The 15,097-nt window shown below is 38.6% G+C and overlaps 1 protein-coding gene and 2 long non-coding RNA genes across 11 annotated transcripts; 2 read left to right on the forward strand and 1 right to left on the reverse strand.

The window, feature by feature from the left end:
* The first annotated feature begins 461 nt into the window (after window positions 1–461).
* LOC124203954 lies at window positions 462–7,821 on the forward strand. 7 transcript variants are annotated; one of them, XR_006878691.1, is made up of 10 exons: window positions 3,459–3,610; window positions 3,684–3,810; window positions 3,883–3,996; window positions 4,058–4,224; window positions 4,297–4,444; window positions 4,536–4,852; window positions 4,919–5,081; window positions 5,910–6,054; window positions 6,311–6,417; window positions 6,495–7,821. XR_006878691.1 is itself a non-coding variant. In XM_046600872.1 (5 exons), exons 1-4 carry the CDS (start codon window positions 2,272–2,274, stop codon window positions 3,083–3,085), a joined length of 387 nt encoding a protein of 128 aa, XP_046456828.1. In that variant the 5' UTR covers window positions 2,219–2,271; the 3' UTR covers window positions 3,086–3,200; window positions 3,284–3,377. The 7 variants fall into 7 exon arrangements, 1 of the variants encoding a protein (XP_046456828.1); XR_006878692.1 differs by having other exon boundaries at window positions 4,536–4,662; window positions 4,721–4,852; window positions 6,311–7,821; XR_006878687.1 differs by lacking the exons at window positions 3,459–3,610; window positions 3,684–3,810; window positions 3,883–3,996; ... (5 more) ...; window positions 6,311–6,417; window positions 6,495–7,821 and adding exons at window positions 462–757; window positions 858–1,441; window positions 1,513–1,639; ... (4 more) ...; window positions 3,032–3,200; window positions 3,284–3,377.
* Window positions 7,822–10,100: 2,279 nt separating this feature from the next.
* Window positions 10,101–11,684, forward strand: LOC124203955. 3 transcript variants are annotated; one of them, XR_006878695.1, is made up of 6 exons: window positions 10,102–10,229; window positions 10,298–10,425; window positions 10,510–10,677; window positions 10,743–10,812; window positions 10,900–11,047; window positions 11,198–11,684. It is a non-coding gene; the product is annotated as an uncharacterized LOC124203955 (long non-coding RNA). The 3 variants fall into 3 exon arrangements; XR_006878694.1 differs by having other exon boundaries at window positions 10,103–10,229; window positions 10,510–10,650; XR_006878693.1 differs by having other exon boundaries at window positions 10,101–10,229; window positions 10,743–11,047.
* A 473-nt stretch (window positions 11,685–12,157) lies between these two features.
* Window positions 12,158–15,016, reverse strand: LOC124203956. Its single transcript, XR_006878696.1, has 4 exons — window positions 14,811–15,016; window positions 13,846–14,053; window positions 12,400–12,706; window positions 12,158–12,328 (listed from the first exon to the last, which is right to left on the reverse strand). It is a non-coding gene; the product is annotated as an uncharacterized LOC124203956 (long non-coding RNA).
* Between the last annotated feature and the right edge of the window lie 81 nt (window positions 15,017–15,097).

Raw genomic sequence — 15,097 nt, forward strand, 5'->3', positions numbered from 1 at the left:
GCTTGAATTAACACGTAAGTAAACAATTTGTCTTCTTCATTACATCTCAATTATATTTTAACTGGGTTTTTCACTGCTTTGATCTAATTTTATTCAATTTTAATTATTTCTTTCTCACGGACGCGGGATTTTACAAAGAAGGAAGGGAAGAAATTTGATTGACCCCAATTCATTAAGTGGTTGGCATTTCTCTACGAAAATTAAACATTGGATGCAAATAAAGATTTGGAATGCAAAAACAAATTTTCAAGTTCCTATCTTCAAAAATGTGTACACGACCAGCAAAAAACCGATTTTAATTGTCAGATTTACAAATTGAGAGTCGGACTAGAAATGGGAGAAAATTCATTCGCGTTTAATTCGATTACGGATTGAGATATTTAATCTATCTTTAAAAATAAGGGCGGGGGACACGATAAACTCATTTTGATTTGCATATCTAACTCATAAAGGCGGGAAAATCACTCCCATAGAATTTACAAGAATGGCATCATTGCTTGCATCTATCACCGTTTTCCAGTCGGCACGAAAGTTCGTCTGCAGTATCAGCAGTTCCATTGGGCTGCGTTTGACGTTTGGGCTTGGAGAAGCAGTTGGAAGTGTAAAAGTAAAAGTGCCAACTCAATTGACCTTGTGACTGTGACGATTTGATCAGATTTGATTGTAGTGGGCATTAACCAAATTAATTCGTCCAGGTAGTTCGGCTGTGTTTCTCGATTGCCTAAATCGATTCCCAGATACCAACAGTGCAAAACAAGTGAGGCGCATGATTTGTTTCTCCTGGGTTGGATTATCTATTTCACAGTGCTGCAAAACAATTGAAGTGCTTCATTTGAATTTTCTGTTGTCTTTATTAGGCCAAGGTTACAAACTCACTAAGCTCAAATACAACAACAACAGTGTAGCGCAGCAGAGTATAAGCCTTTCAAACTTTCATATACAAAGTAATTGTAAAGTTTCTTCTGTTTAAATAGAATTCAGTGATGAAGAACCGGCCATTAGTTGATGTAAATGGGAACTCAAAAGTTCAGTGTCAGCCACACCTACCCTCGTAAAGTGCCAGACACTGTTTTGCCTGAATAGCAAGAATTCCATGGCAGCAGTGTTACTCCAGCCAATTCAAAACTTCAATCACCTTCACAAGCTGACGTCATTTTTCAAGTTGGACATGGTAGGCTGGCACAAGATGTATGTTAATCGGTACACTATAGCAATCCAATTGCACTCAATATAGCCAGCCGTCATAGAAGAGAGACCCCACTCCTAACCAACTTCGGCCCTTTTCCTGTTGATCCTAGTTGCTTACATCCGCCCAGTTAATAAATCTTCTGTCTGACATGAGTTACTTGGTCACATTTGACAGAAGGCCCTTGAACGTGATGAAGGCCAATCATGTCTGGAACTCAACAGATTAAGATCGTGTAAGATCTGCCCTTTTAACGTAAGTTTGGCAATTTTCAATCCATTTGAAATCGGTTAAGTAAAAAATGACTTCTGTTTTGTTATTTTCAGAAATTGTAGTAGTTTTTTTATCCAACCAGGAGAAGAAATTTGCTTCTTCGTTATCGCAGGTGGTCAGTAAGCTGCACAAATGCACCGACATATCAAAGGCCTGGTGCACTTTATCACGCCGGAAGAAGTAGGCTTCATTTCATTTTTAATTTCTTTTTGCCTGCTTCACCCTTTTCTACTCCGCCCAGCTTTAATCCCACCAACCGAAGCAAAATGCCCAGACCTATCTTACCCTGCTGGCCATAAAAAGAGATCCTTCCGTCTCATTACTCTACAGCAGCGCCATCGGCGGAGGAGACTATTCCAGTGAGTGGTTACCCTGTCCGTCGCCGATTCCCATGGCCCCGTCGCTGACCAACAACTTCCTGCTGCTCCGCACTTTGTTCATTCGCTACCCGAATCCGCCCATCTTCTATCGGCTGGCCACGCCCCCAATACTCATCCGCTGCAGCTCCTCGTAACCTTGGCACAGTTGCTTAAGCCTTTGGCCGACAGTAAAGGCGACGAGGATCACTCGTCGGCCATGCTTATATTATCCTGGCCAAACGAGGACGTAATCCTAATTCGATTATTCGGCCCTGCTCCTGCCAATTCCGGTGGAATTCGCCGACACTGACAGTTTGCAGGACGTGCCCATCGCCGTCTTTGATATTGAGACGGAACCCCGCGACAGTGTTCTCAGTAAGTAAACGACGACTCTCTGATTCTTGTTTTTATTTCATCCGGTAATTGATCCATCCGTTCTTTTGTCCATCAGATATGGAGCTGGATGAGGAGCCGGCCGAAGTTGAGGTGAAAGCCCAATTGCGGTCGCTGCAGCAGCTAATGTTTAAGAATCAAAGTGGAGACAGCAGGTAAGAACTTTTCTTTATATGTCGCGCATTTTGCTTTAATGCTTCAAATGTGAATGCATTAGCAACCAAAAATGAACTAATACGACATGATTTAATTAAAATTTGTATGTTGGTCTCTTTTTGTTTTCTCTTTTGTATTTATTTTCTCTTGTCAAACGGCCGTTGCTTTTTCTTTGTTGTATTTTTATCACCTAGCGAATCGCGCATCTATCCATTAGCGGATTGGCTGTTTGTGTGGGGTGGAAATTCCCACTGCGGTTATAAACGGGAGGTCGTTCGCTTTGCCAAAAATGCAGAGCCAATGGTAAGAAATTTTCCTTTAATCCTTTTCTGTCCGATTTTGTGGTAAACCAAAGTGGCGCTTTTTCCTGTCACTTCCGAGAACGAAGCCCTGGTATGAACGGCGTGTAAATTAGCTGTCGCCCCATGACGACTAAATCATTTTTTTCCCTTCACTTTAATTTTTGTCTAGAATTATCTAGCGAGTTTCGGCGTGGAGTTTTGGCTATGGATGGGGAAATCGGATCGTTGCGGACTTCTAGATCGTATTTTACCGGAAGGTTCTTCCACTCGGCGGGAGCGCAACATTGATATTAAAAGGGTAATGATATTTCTTTGCGATCGTTTGAAAGTTATTTCAGGTGACTCATGTTTCTTTTTAAAAGAAGACCCATGGACTAAAGATGATTCCTCTTACGGTATTCGCAACTATACGATGAATCTGAAAAAATCCACCGTAGGTCGAGAAATCGCCAATGCAGTTTGGCTCTGAGAGGAAGTAACTCCATTGACCTTCAGTTGTGTTAAAAGGGGAAACGTGGACATCGAAATCAGGTAATGAAGTACCCTAAGAACGTGACGTTTATTGCATTATTTCTGCTATTATTGTTTCAATCTATAAAATTGAACTTTTACAGTTTTGAGTCGAAAAGTCATTCCAACCGTCTGACGGCCCGACGGGTAGCGTTATGGGTCACGTATTCTTTCCGAGGAGTGATGGGGTGGACACCTGGAAATAACCACTTGTGCGGATATCACAGGCTGTTGATTTTGCCAAATAAAAACAGAGCTACCTGTAAGATTATTCTTTCAGTTCCCTTTTTCGACCCCAACGGACTTGTTCTCATCACCAGACGTCTAAATCGTTTTTTTTCATTTCTCAAATGTTTTTCAGTTTATTTCTGTTGAGTGTCGCGGTAAATCAACTTGACGCTTCTCCGGTCCCTCCCGAAACCGATGTCAATGTAAATGGCGTGTAAATAATCTGTCGCCATGATGACCTAACTCATTTTTCCCCTTTATTCGCGTCTTGTTTAGAATTATCTAGCGAGTTTTGGTTACCTACATCCGAAATACAAGAATTCCTCTAATTCGGTCATTGCAGGGGAAACTATCCGAATTACCGACAGAGATTTCCAGTCCTTTTTCGGCTTGAATATAACAGGTAATATGATTTACATACCAAATCCCACAATGCAATTAACATTGGATTATCTTTGAATTTGTCTGTTTTCAGGTGAAGAAGACGAGGAAACATTAAGATGGATTAGGAAGCCTCGTTGCGGTGTTCCGGATCGAATCATAACGGATGATTCTTCCACTCAACAGAAGCGCAAAATTAATAGTAACGGTAATGATATTTCTTTTCGCTCATTTGTGAGTTATTTGAGGCGACCCGTTTCTAATTTCAGGAGAAAACCGGTGGACTAAAAATAAATTAACTTACGTTGTTCGTAAATTCACGCCGGATTTGGAAGAATCCTTCGTGGTTGGAGAAATCGCCAGAGCATTTCGGCTGTATGGAAAAAAAGTTTACCTTCACTTTTATTGAGACGGGAAAAGTCGACATTGAAATCCGGTAATTAATCACTAATCAGTTATTTACACCTGCTGTTGTTTCAATAATTAATTGAACTTAATTTTTGTACAGTTTTGAGAAGGGCTCTCAGACGATAAAAATCACCAAAAGTTTGCAAAGTTTGATGATGGCCCGGGTGGTGTTTTGGCTCACGCTATCTTTCCCGAACGTGGTGATACAATCTTCGATGAAGCGGAAACATGGACCATCAGCAGTGAGGGTAAACAATTTTGTCGGTAACATTATACCTATTTTAATAAAATTGCCCTATCCTTTTTTATTGAGAAATCTAATGGTTATAAATTGCACAGGTACGAATTTGTTCCAGGTGGCTGCTCACGAATTTGGTCACGTCCTTGGACTGCCGCATTCCGATACCAAAACGGATGTGATGACTCCAAGTTACGATTACCGCCCTGTATTTCAAATTGGAAACTGGTGACATCAGTAGAATCGAGGTTTTATCAATTCCGAGGCTGATTATTGTCACCACCAGGTTACTGTTTACTTCACAAATGGGCAACTCAGTTCTCACGAATGTTCGTCTGCAATGAAAAATCAGAACATGGTGTGTCGTTGAGTTAAGTCTGGTGTCTCGTTGAGTTAGGAAATAGTTGAGCCATAAACTGTGAGTCTTTCAATTCAGTTCACGGTGCTGTGTCAAAGTTCAAACCATTTAATTGTTTGTTTATAGTGAGATGGAGATTGTGGAGAGATTGACGTCGACGTAACCAGAGGAAGTTATCCTGGCAACTAGTCGTGGGACTTGACAAGATGAAAAAAATTCATCATCTGATCCAACACCAACGACATCGAAGGGAAATGCCAAACGAAATCCATCAAAGTTGAAGCAACAGGTAAGAACTTTACTGTATCTGTCGCGAATTTTAATTTGAACTTTGAATTGCCGACGAGTGTACGTGTCCCAATCGCGGATGCGTTAGATTTATTAATCAACTAACACCGGCCGTAACACAACATGATTAAATTCGAATTGTAATTTTATCATGTTGATCTCTCATTTTGTAATGGCCGTTGCTCTTTGTTTTTCACACCGAGCGAATCGATTGCACGTCTGTCCTTTTCATGTGGGTGCAGCGGGTGAAATTTACATTTCGTTAATTATAAAACCGAAAAAATGAAACACATTCACACAATAAGCGTTTCATTCTCGTGGTGATTTTATTTAATTTCGAGTTGCGAAAGCCAACTAAACTTTTGAGCCATAGAAACTTGAGAATTTGTTTGTGCATTGAAAATGTTTATTTGCATCCACAGTTAAATTTTTGTAAAGAAATTCCCACCCTTGATGAATTACAATCGATTGAATCATCTTCCCTTTCTCCTTCCCTATTTTTCTCCAATCCCATCCTGGGTCCTTAGAGTAAAATTTAATGAAATCAAATTAAAAAAGTGAAAAACCCCTGTTAAAAATAAACGAGATATGCGTAGACGCATTCGTGTTGATTTCAAGCGAAACTTCAAAATTAAAACGCCACAATTTCCTCCTCCAACATGAAACCCGTGAAATGGGTGTGGTAATTTTTTGTTGTTAACGTCGTCATGCAAATGTAAATTTGAGGATGAACCAGAATAATGAATAGATCAATCATTCGGCCCAATCGCCACCCAGACCTGATCTAAATTAAAATCTTTTTTTCTTTTTTGACCTGTCTTTTTTCAAGTTCAGCGTCGACTGGTCACTAGACTGAATTTATCATTGGCGCTCCTGCTCTCTTCAACAAAACTCCGCAAAACTCGTCCCGATTCGATTCCCGTTCAAATAAGAAGAACGGAAATTAGAAAATCCTGAAGAAGATGTAAAACGAAGTAGAACTCCTTTTTTTAAATATTATTAAAAATACCCGACAATAGAACTCCAGTGCCCACAGTAGAACTCCACTACGCGACAAAAGAACTCCAATAAAATCTTTAGTTATTTTCAAGTTCGACAATAGAATTCTATTATTTAAAATTTAAAATTATTTATATATTTTAAAAAAGGAGTTCTACTATCGGTGGAGTTCTACTGTCGCATGCAAAGAAATTTTTAAACATTATTTAAAATATTTGGGTTCTACTGTAGGTGGAGTTCTACTGAGCTTTGGAGTTCTACGGTCGCCATACCGATGGTTCAGCCTTCAGGTATAAAATTTACAAGAAGTTGAGTCCTCAGAGTTGATATTTCACAATGTAGGCTTTAAATTATTTGTCAAATTGATTGTATTTGCAATTTTCAAATAACTTTCAGTTTTGTTACAACAACGAAGGTAAAGGATTTGATTTCATTGCATTTGCCGCCTGATACAGGCGATTGTATAGCATCTAGCGGAGAAATTCTTTACTGCTTATCGGCCATTGCCATTCATCGTCTGCTACTTAATTTTTTCATTTCTCACGTGGTCGGAGTGGAGACGGTCACCTGGTCGCCATTTTTCTGGAATTTGGAAATTCCTTGCCCAGTTTGTCGTGTCTTTGTTATCTCTAGTTGATTATCTAGCTTCTAATTATGCTACTAAGTATTGTTTCATATTTTTTGTAGTCATTTCGTTTCCATTAAACATTTCTCGCTGTCAAACAGTATCGATATAATTTGTTCTTCATGTCCAGCCCAGCTTTTGATTCGTTGCTCAAAGTAACTTCTATATTGAAATTTTCCCAAAATATTTTTGTTCTTGTTTATTTAAGTTAGAATAGTTAATGAACCTAAACATTATTTGTGCTAATCTGTCTATTTTATTCAGATTTCCTGACTTCAGAAGCTGGTGAGGTGTTAAGTGACGGTGAGGTGTTAAGAGATCTGCCAGATTGACCAGGACTCGTGATCATCACCAAATTATTTCATGTAGTAATTTACCTGTTAAGTGAACACTAAGATTATATTGTGATTCCTTTTCCTAAGTTGAGATATCAAAATTTTTGTAAAAGGTTTTTTTTGTGTTAGGATTCATTTTTGACAGGAAAATTAAAGAAGTTTTTTTTGGGGGGGAAGGAGGTACTTTCTACTTTGGATTCTTTAATTTTATTTTTGAGGGTGGACGAGGTGGCAAGATTCAAACTTAACTGTAAATTCCTTGACCCTTGTTCTGTGGCGTTGGAGGACAACGTCATTTGACAGAATTTTAGAGTATTGTACATTTCTTGTGTTCCTGTTCCAAGAAAATTGACTCTTTTTAAGGTTTCAGCCATGTCAATCGATTTCGTAATGAATGGTCTCAATTAGGTTTTGTTTTTTATTAGCTTGACTTTACTTCTCCCCGAGATTAGTTGCTCCTGACTAGTAATTGCCATTTTCCGTATCGACTTCTTCCTAATATTAATTGCCACAATCTTCTCCTGACTGAATGTCTTGGATGCAGTTTTATCACGGCCATGTTTACAGTTTGACTGATTGGCGATTTCACGTAGTCATACAATTAAAACAGATTGGGATAAATTTTGTTCTTTTATTTGAAGGCATTTATAAAAAGATTTTCCGAACATCAACCAGCTCTTTCTCTTGCTAAATAAACTATGTATATTCTTTTACGATTTGTAGTGTGTTTAAAAGTATTGATTCTTAAAGTTGAGATGTGTAAATAAAAACAGAAATAAATAGTTGGAATTGCATTTATTTTCCCACCTCCGCCCACAATTCCTCCACTTTTCATACAATATACATACATACATACATACATACATACACTTAAGTTAACCCGTTGGCTGCCACGCCATACAACCCGTAGGTTGCTTTTCTACTACTCTACGCGCCACGTCAGAAGGATCCATGACCAAGGTGGGACTTGCCATTGCTGACAAGTCCGGGCTGACACGGTGACAGGAGAAGATGGAATGCACAACCTCTAGAATCCATCACCGTATCGACAAGGGGGGAAGTCCCTATGGTGCATTGCCTAACAGGGCCTTTCGGCGAATCTGGGGCTGGTGCAACTGTCCGACCCCGCGGCAAATAAACCACGAGACCGAACAGCGCGGGCCCGTGCTACAGAGCTAACATGGGGAACAAAGGCGTGGCAGCCAACGGGTTAACTAACGAAAACATATTACCAACAACAAAGGATGTTCCGCAACTGACATTTTTGACACTCTGGCGACGTTTTGGTGACTTCTCAACGTCTCCTCTGCAATATCTGAAAGAGAAAACAATTCTTATGAAATGACATGGCAATTAAAGTTACACATTGGTAAAAGGATCAGATTTTCTGCTGTAAACTTAAACAGGGCACTTCTATTTGCTTAAAATCTAGCTGGCAATATCAAAAAATATACGCAGAATAGAGCTCACTTGCTAGTTTCATGCAAATTTTCCGGAACTATACCGGAAGTAAGCGATAGCGCCTTAACCATTGAGCTCCCGTCAAAATAAACCAGATATTCGTGATCTCCATGAAATTTGGGGTCGATTAAGTGTGATTTAAACGAAATCTAAAATTTGGCCAAAATCGAGAATTTTCCTGAACTATAGTTCAGGATAATTCTCGAAACCGGAAGTACGCGTACGTACAAACAAAAACATGAACTTTACCACAAATTTGATGAGGATCACGAATATGTGGTTTTTTTGTGCGTCAAATGAGTATTTACTGAAGTACTGACTGAAATGCGAAAACCGGAAGTAGAAAAAAAAACCCATTATTAAAAATCTAACAAGTGAGCTTTGTTGGAGGAAAAGTTAACGTCAGTTTTCACAAAAAAATTTCCACACAACAGCTGCCGATAAATGTTTAAAGAGATTTGCAAAGTAACTTAAACTGACTGTTTTGACAGCTGAAAATGATCGAAAAGCCATCTAGCGTTGGAAAAAAGAGTTCACAATTCTTTTACGCGCAAGAAGGGCCTGATTTTGGAATTATTACACAGACAGAGAGTTTAACGCTATTATTATTATTAGATTACTAATAGATAATCTACGAAAATAAGTCAATTGTCCGGTACCTGGCCATAATTCCTTGGTGAGTGACTGCAGGTGTGTCACAGCAACTGAAGTGATCCAACTCGCCAGTAAAGCAAGAAAAGTTGTGTAGCAGCACAAGAAGCGCTGAAGCAGTGAAGCTGGATGAGCGTACGTCTTGAAGATGAGGATGGAGCAGAAAGTTGGTGGAAGTCCCTAGCTTCTGTCATGGACAAAATCCAGCATTGACTCGAGGATGTCCGTGGGGATCTTGCATGCTCTGTAAAAAAAATGTGTTACATTAATGAAAATCTAAAAAAATTTAAAAAGCATATCAATCTTTACCTTTTATAAGAAGCACACTGAAATGTTCATGATGAAAACTTGTAATAATCGAATTACAGCAATCAACTGCATTACTCCTCAGGTGGGGTAAATTTCCTGATGCTAAAGAAAGGGTTATGAAGTATTGTACAGTAGCGTGGTGATAGGTGATATTGATGCTTACCTTTATCATATGAGTGATGATTTAGTAAGGCATTTGACGTAGTGTGGTTGGTGTGGTAGCAGTAATGGGAAAATACCTTATACCCGCACATTTATATTCCACTATATGTGTGCTTCAAAAATGGGTTTTAGGCTTTTGACAGCATGGGGATCTAATGGATGGAAAGTGACTGAGTGCTAAGAAGTCAACTTGTTGGGACGATGGCTGACGGTACATAAGCTATGCATCTAGTATTTGAAGAAATAAGTTGGTATAATATGAAAATAAGGAAACTAGGTCAAGATAAACCTACACAAAATACGAAGATCCATTTGGTATTTGAAATCACAGGAATATAAGTATAATTAGCAAAAATTTGTTTTGTTTCGCCCATTTTTTCATCTCGTTTCATGACATGGGAACGTAAACAACAAGTGCGATAGTGGCGACATCTAGTAATGAGTTTTGAATCTTATGTTAGTTGCACAATCTCAGTAGCACACACATACATGTCATTACATGGACATTACAAGTCGTAACTTTCAGTCTTTCAAAAGTTCCTTCAAAACAAATTAAAACGTTAAGAAACGGAGATCGGGTAATGAGTCTAATTTTTTAAAGTAATAGGTACGTAACACTAACACAATCCTTAGCTAATTATTCTTACTGCATTCTTTACTAAATGTTTTCAATAGTTTCAGGTGAAGTTTTCACGTGTACCTGGCCAACTAGGTGCTCGTGACAATAGAAATAAAATTGCCTAAATCCAATAATCCAAGTTCGCAAGCTATGTCTTCTGAAGCTAAACAATTTCTGTTGCAAGGTAGTTATTTTACCAAAATTTATCTGGTGTTCTTTCTCTGTTCTTTAAGGTTTATAATGTTCACATGAACTTTTCCCTGTCAAGATTTTGTAAATCTTCTAGATATTGATGCCTTCGCCAGATCCAATTCTTTGATGCTATCTATTTTGCGTCACCAAAGCAAAAAAACGTTGCTACTTAGGATTTTGTGGTAATCGCCACCTAGTTCTAATTTAGGAGGACAATGTAAGATTGATAGGTTCGAGCCTCGAGGTATTGCTTTCTGTCACTACAATATGGTTTGAAAATCTAAATAATTAAACATAATCTCCTTTCAGGTTAATCCCTATCATCTGTTATGGAAACCTACAAGAGATTACTGGAATTGAAGACTGATAATTTGTGAAGGTGTTCCCTTCTTTTCTGTGGCCTGTTTCCCTAACTAACCACTAAGCACTAACCAGGTCAATCACTATCACAATCACTGATAACCAGGAGGATGAGGAGGGCTCTGGTCGAACGGGGACTTGGAAGGTGGATTATCTGAGAAAAACTTTTGGAGGGTCATGAGTCTATCCGGAAATCCTGCTATGACTAATCGCTCCCTAGCAAAGCTGGCCTCGTACTCTTCTTCACCGGCCAGGTAATCTCCCTGGTCGCAGACAATCAAGGCAGTATCAGATAATGTTTTCAGGGTTAACTCTTGAAAACAATTAAGTGACGTTAATTTGTCTTTTCAAAGAGCATTTCCATTGATGCTGAAGATTAATTCATTTTATTTTGATTCTACTAGGTGTTGTTTATGTTCCTGTCATTGCTGTCCGATGTGGCACGTTGTTGCAGCCTATGCTGGTGAAAGCTCTTATTGCATGAACTTAAACTGGCTGTTCCTTGATCCTGTTGTCATGTTATGGAAATTGCATAATTATTTTGTTAAATTGTCATCGTGACTATGTAGTTTACCGTTAATATGTTATGGAACAAAAAAGAAATATGGGGATTTTTATGTCAAACAAGTAATAAACATGTTTTCGGGATTGGGAAAGGAAAGTGGAGGATGTTGGAGGGGGGATATTTAAAGTTTGTGTAAAAAAACAGTTAATTTATAACCCTACAAACATATCCCTACCAATTAATCTCCAAACCCCACAAACTTATACCTTTCTTCACACTCCAAAAACATACACCTACCAACCCTCAAATTTATACCTTTAGCCAAATAACCCAATGTTAAACCTGAACGATCTGATATCTGTAATAAATAGAAATCGAATGTTTTATTTGAACTTATTAATATTTTCATTTTGAAAAAATTCAATAAACAGAGCGTCCGGTTCAAGACGATTTACTACTGCACGAGTTTAAACGCAACCCGCCACCACCGCTGCGGCAATGAGACAAAAAGCGATGGTCAAGTTTTGCGGAAATCTGCATCGTCTTTGTAACTTGACTGACGGAGATTTCCACAAAAAATTAACCATGGCTATTTGTTTCATTGGGTAGTGGATGCATTGTTTTAACTCGCACATGCTGTTATAGGATATGTCTACGGCCCCCAGAGATATTTATCTGGACCGAGAAGAAGAGAGAAGTACGAGGCAAGTTTTACTGGGGAAATGTAGTCATACTAGGCTTCCGGGTTAGACTCATGACCCTCCAAAAGTTTTCATCGGATCATGCGCCTTCCAAGTCCCCGTTCGACCAGAGCCCTCCCCTCCTCCTGGTTTCACAGCGGGTGAGTGACCACCGGCGGGCGTTGGTTACTGGTTAGTTAGGGAAACGGGGCCACAGAAAAGAAGGGAGCCCAGATATGCACTTTTAATTTAATCTAACTACACAATTTATCGGTCAGTCTTGAATTACAGCATTCTCTCCTCAGTTTCACCAAAGAATCAAGTCTTTGGAATAGCGGTAAAGGATTCAACTGAAAGAGGAATGAAGATTTGTTTAGAATTCAATAATTTTCAAATAATATTGAATAATAATCAGTATTACCTCAAAACAATCAATCCTAGATCGTCTTATAACTCTTAAATGAGAAGTTATTTTGGTGATTTCTGCAACCTCTAGAGTGGCACACACACTCACTCACAGTCCACTTTAATATAGTGGCAGCAAAGAATTGGAACTGATGAGGGCTTCAATATTTGGATTATGACTAAACAGCCAACAATTACGTAATGGGTTCCATATTATCCCAGCTGTTTTCCTCCCAAGTAAGACGGGCTAAAGGGCCGAATCGAACGCCCATGAGAGCCAGGCCGACCCAAAATGTCGTCCTCCTTTCAGCTCCGGCCATCTTCTAAGAAAAAATATATCCATCAAAAGAAAGAAAGAAAATATTTTTATTAGCGTTCGTATGGGAGGGAAGAAAAAAGTAACAACTTTTGGTCGTCCCAAAGACAAACAGAAAGTCAATACAAAACCCAGGACATCAACTAAGTACTGCTAAAACAGGGCTCGTCGCTGCCGTAATAAAGAATAAAATAATAAAGAAAGGTACATAAAAAAAAAACTTAAATAATAAAAACATTCCATAATAAAGCCTAAAAGGAATGGCATGAAGTGGCAGCTTCATAATCAACCACATCATTTTAATTCACTTATTCTTCACGAGAACTGCAATCCTAATCATTTAGATAGAAATCTGTTTACTTGAATCATTCAATCCACATCTAACCCATCTTTAAATATGGCGAAAATTTTAATATCATAGTTGGGGAAAGCGCCGAGGAAAGTCAAAAATTGTGTCATCAAGGCTTACGAATTTACATGTGTTGATAAAGACTGGACTCCACAAACGATATTTAAAAAATAATTTGAACACTTCAACATCTACAACATGTTGATAAATATAATAAGTAACTTACTTCAAGCTTAAAAGACCTTCTGATAAGAAAAACGACTCTTCGTTTCCACTATATCAACAAAAGCAAATCGCGAGATCAAGCAGGTGCCACTGATTAGCATTGAAATACGCCAATGGATAACATAATTAAATTTAAACTTATTCAACTACTAAATGAAAGTATGAAACGCGAAATGTTGGTGATGTCGCCATTACACGAACAGTCGTTGGTAACATCTCCCTGTAATCTTGGTCTCAAGTCGATGGGATTTTTCATAACAGTCGGGGACAAGTTAAAGGAACAGCAGGTATTAGGAGGTCGGTCTTCTCTGTCTGCTACCTGATTGTTTTGGGTACTATCATTCATGTGGGATAACTACTAGCGTTGAAAATCTCTCTCGCTCTCTCTCCCCTCGCTGTCTTGCCCCATCTATTTTAATTCTCCCACCAAAATCGATGCAAACGGAGAGCACCATATTACAATTATTGGATGACGAAAACATCAATTGATCGTGACAGTGGGGAACAAGCGAAACATACAAAGACAAAAAAACAGTTTTAACCTAATGGCAAACGAGAAATGTCGCACTCACCGAATGTCGAGTGATGGGATGGGTCTTCCGTTTTAGTGGGGGGTGTGTGTCTTGACGCTGGAACACTGAAAACACAAGTTGATCACTGCTGGATTGCGAAGTAAATGCCGTGGGGTCCTTTCATGAACATATGCATTTTGTGTAGTTGAGTTGAGGCCATCGGCTAACGTCGCCTTCCGGTTTTCGATAGGAGTATACTAAGTGAAACCTGAATCGTGACACATCAAAAAATTTTAAATAAGTTTTCTGATTGATTATACAATTTTTAGGTCAAGATAAATGGACAGCACGACCCCTTTCAAACTTGATCCATTCTGGCCGGGCACAACGGGCATTTGCCTCATTGAGTGAATTAAAATGTAAAAAAATGAAGTTATAACATAGAATAATTCAAGTTTTTAGTACACCAGAATCCCGTTTCTATAATTTTTGAATTCAAACATTCTTCTATCTAACAGTCCCATCGTTTATGGCTTATCTTTAGTAAGAAAGGAACGTGAGCTGAAAATGGAAAACAAAAACTAGAACAAAAAAAGTATGTCTGACTCGCTGCTATTGGACGATTGATAGACAATCAACAAAATAAAGAGATATGCCAAATGAGGACACATACCAGTTCTACAGCAGGGAGAAATTTAAGTGATAAAAGCTTCAAGTGGTGATATCATGAATACAGGACTCACTGAGAGAGCGCAGCAAAAATCAATAAATCACAATTTGAATGGACCATTTTCTTCTAAATTGCAATAGCAGAAATTAATTGATGTGTGGGTAATTTATCTAATGTGTACCATTCGACTTTTGAATAACAAAAGCCTTTTTAACACTGTTGGTTTCGAGAGAAATATAAAGTAAACTATTATCCAACTTCTTCTTTCCTATCACAACATGTGTGTGCAGGAAAACGTAAAGCATTTTCTCCCTCCAAATTCGCGACAGATAAAGAAAAGGAATTAAGTTCTTACCTGCTACCTCCACTTTGATGACGATTTCCGTTTGGTATTCCTCTTCAATGTCGTGTTGGCTCAGGTGAAGAATCTTCTTCATCTTGTCAAATTGACTAACCACGTCAATCTCTGCAATCTCAAACTCATTTTAATCACACAAATAAATTATTTGAACTTTTCTGTGAAGTGTGAACACCGAACAGAGTTGGTCATTGTTCACGTTGTTCTGTTTTACATTTTACTGAAAATTCTGCAGACGACAGGTTGCACGTTGCCAGACTGTAACCCAACGATACACTTTTTAT

The sequence above is a fragment of the Daphnia pulex genome, chromosome 10 (assembly GCF_021134715.1).
Source record: "Daphnia pulex isolate KAP4 chromosome 10, ASM2113471v1".
In the NCBI taxonomy this organism is placed as follows: Eukaryota; Metazoa; Arthropoda; class Branchiopoda; order Diplostraca; family Daphniidae; genus Daphnia; species Daphnia pulex.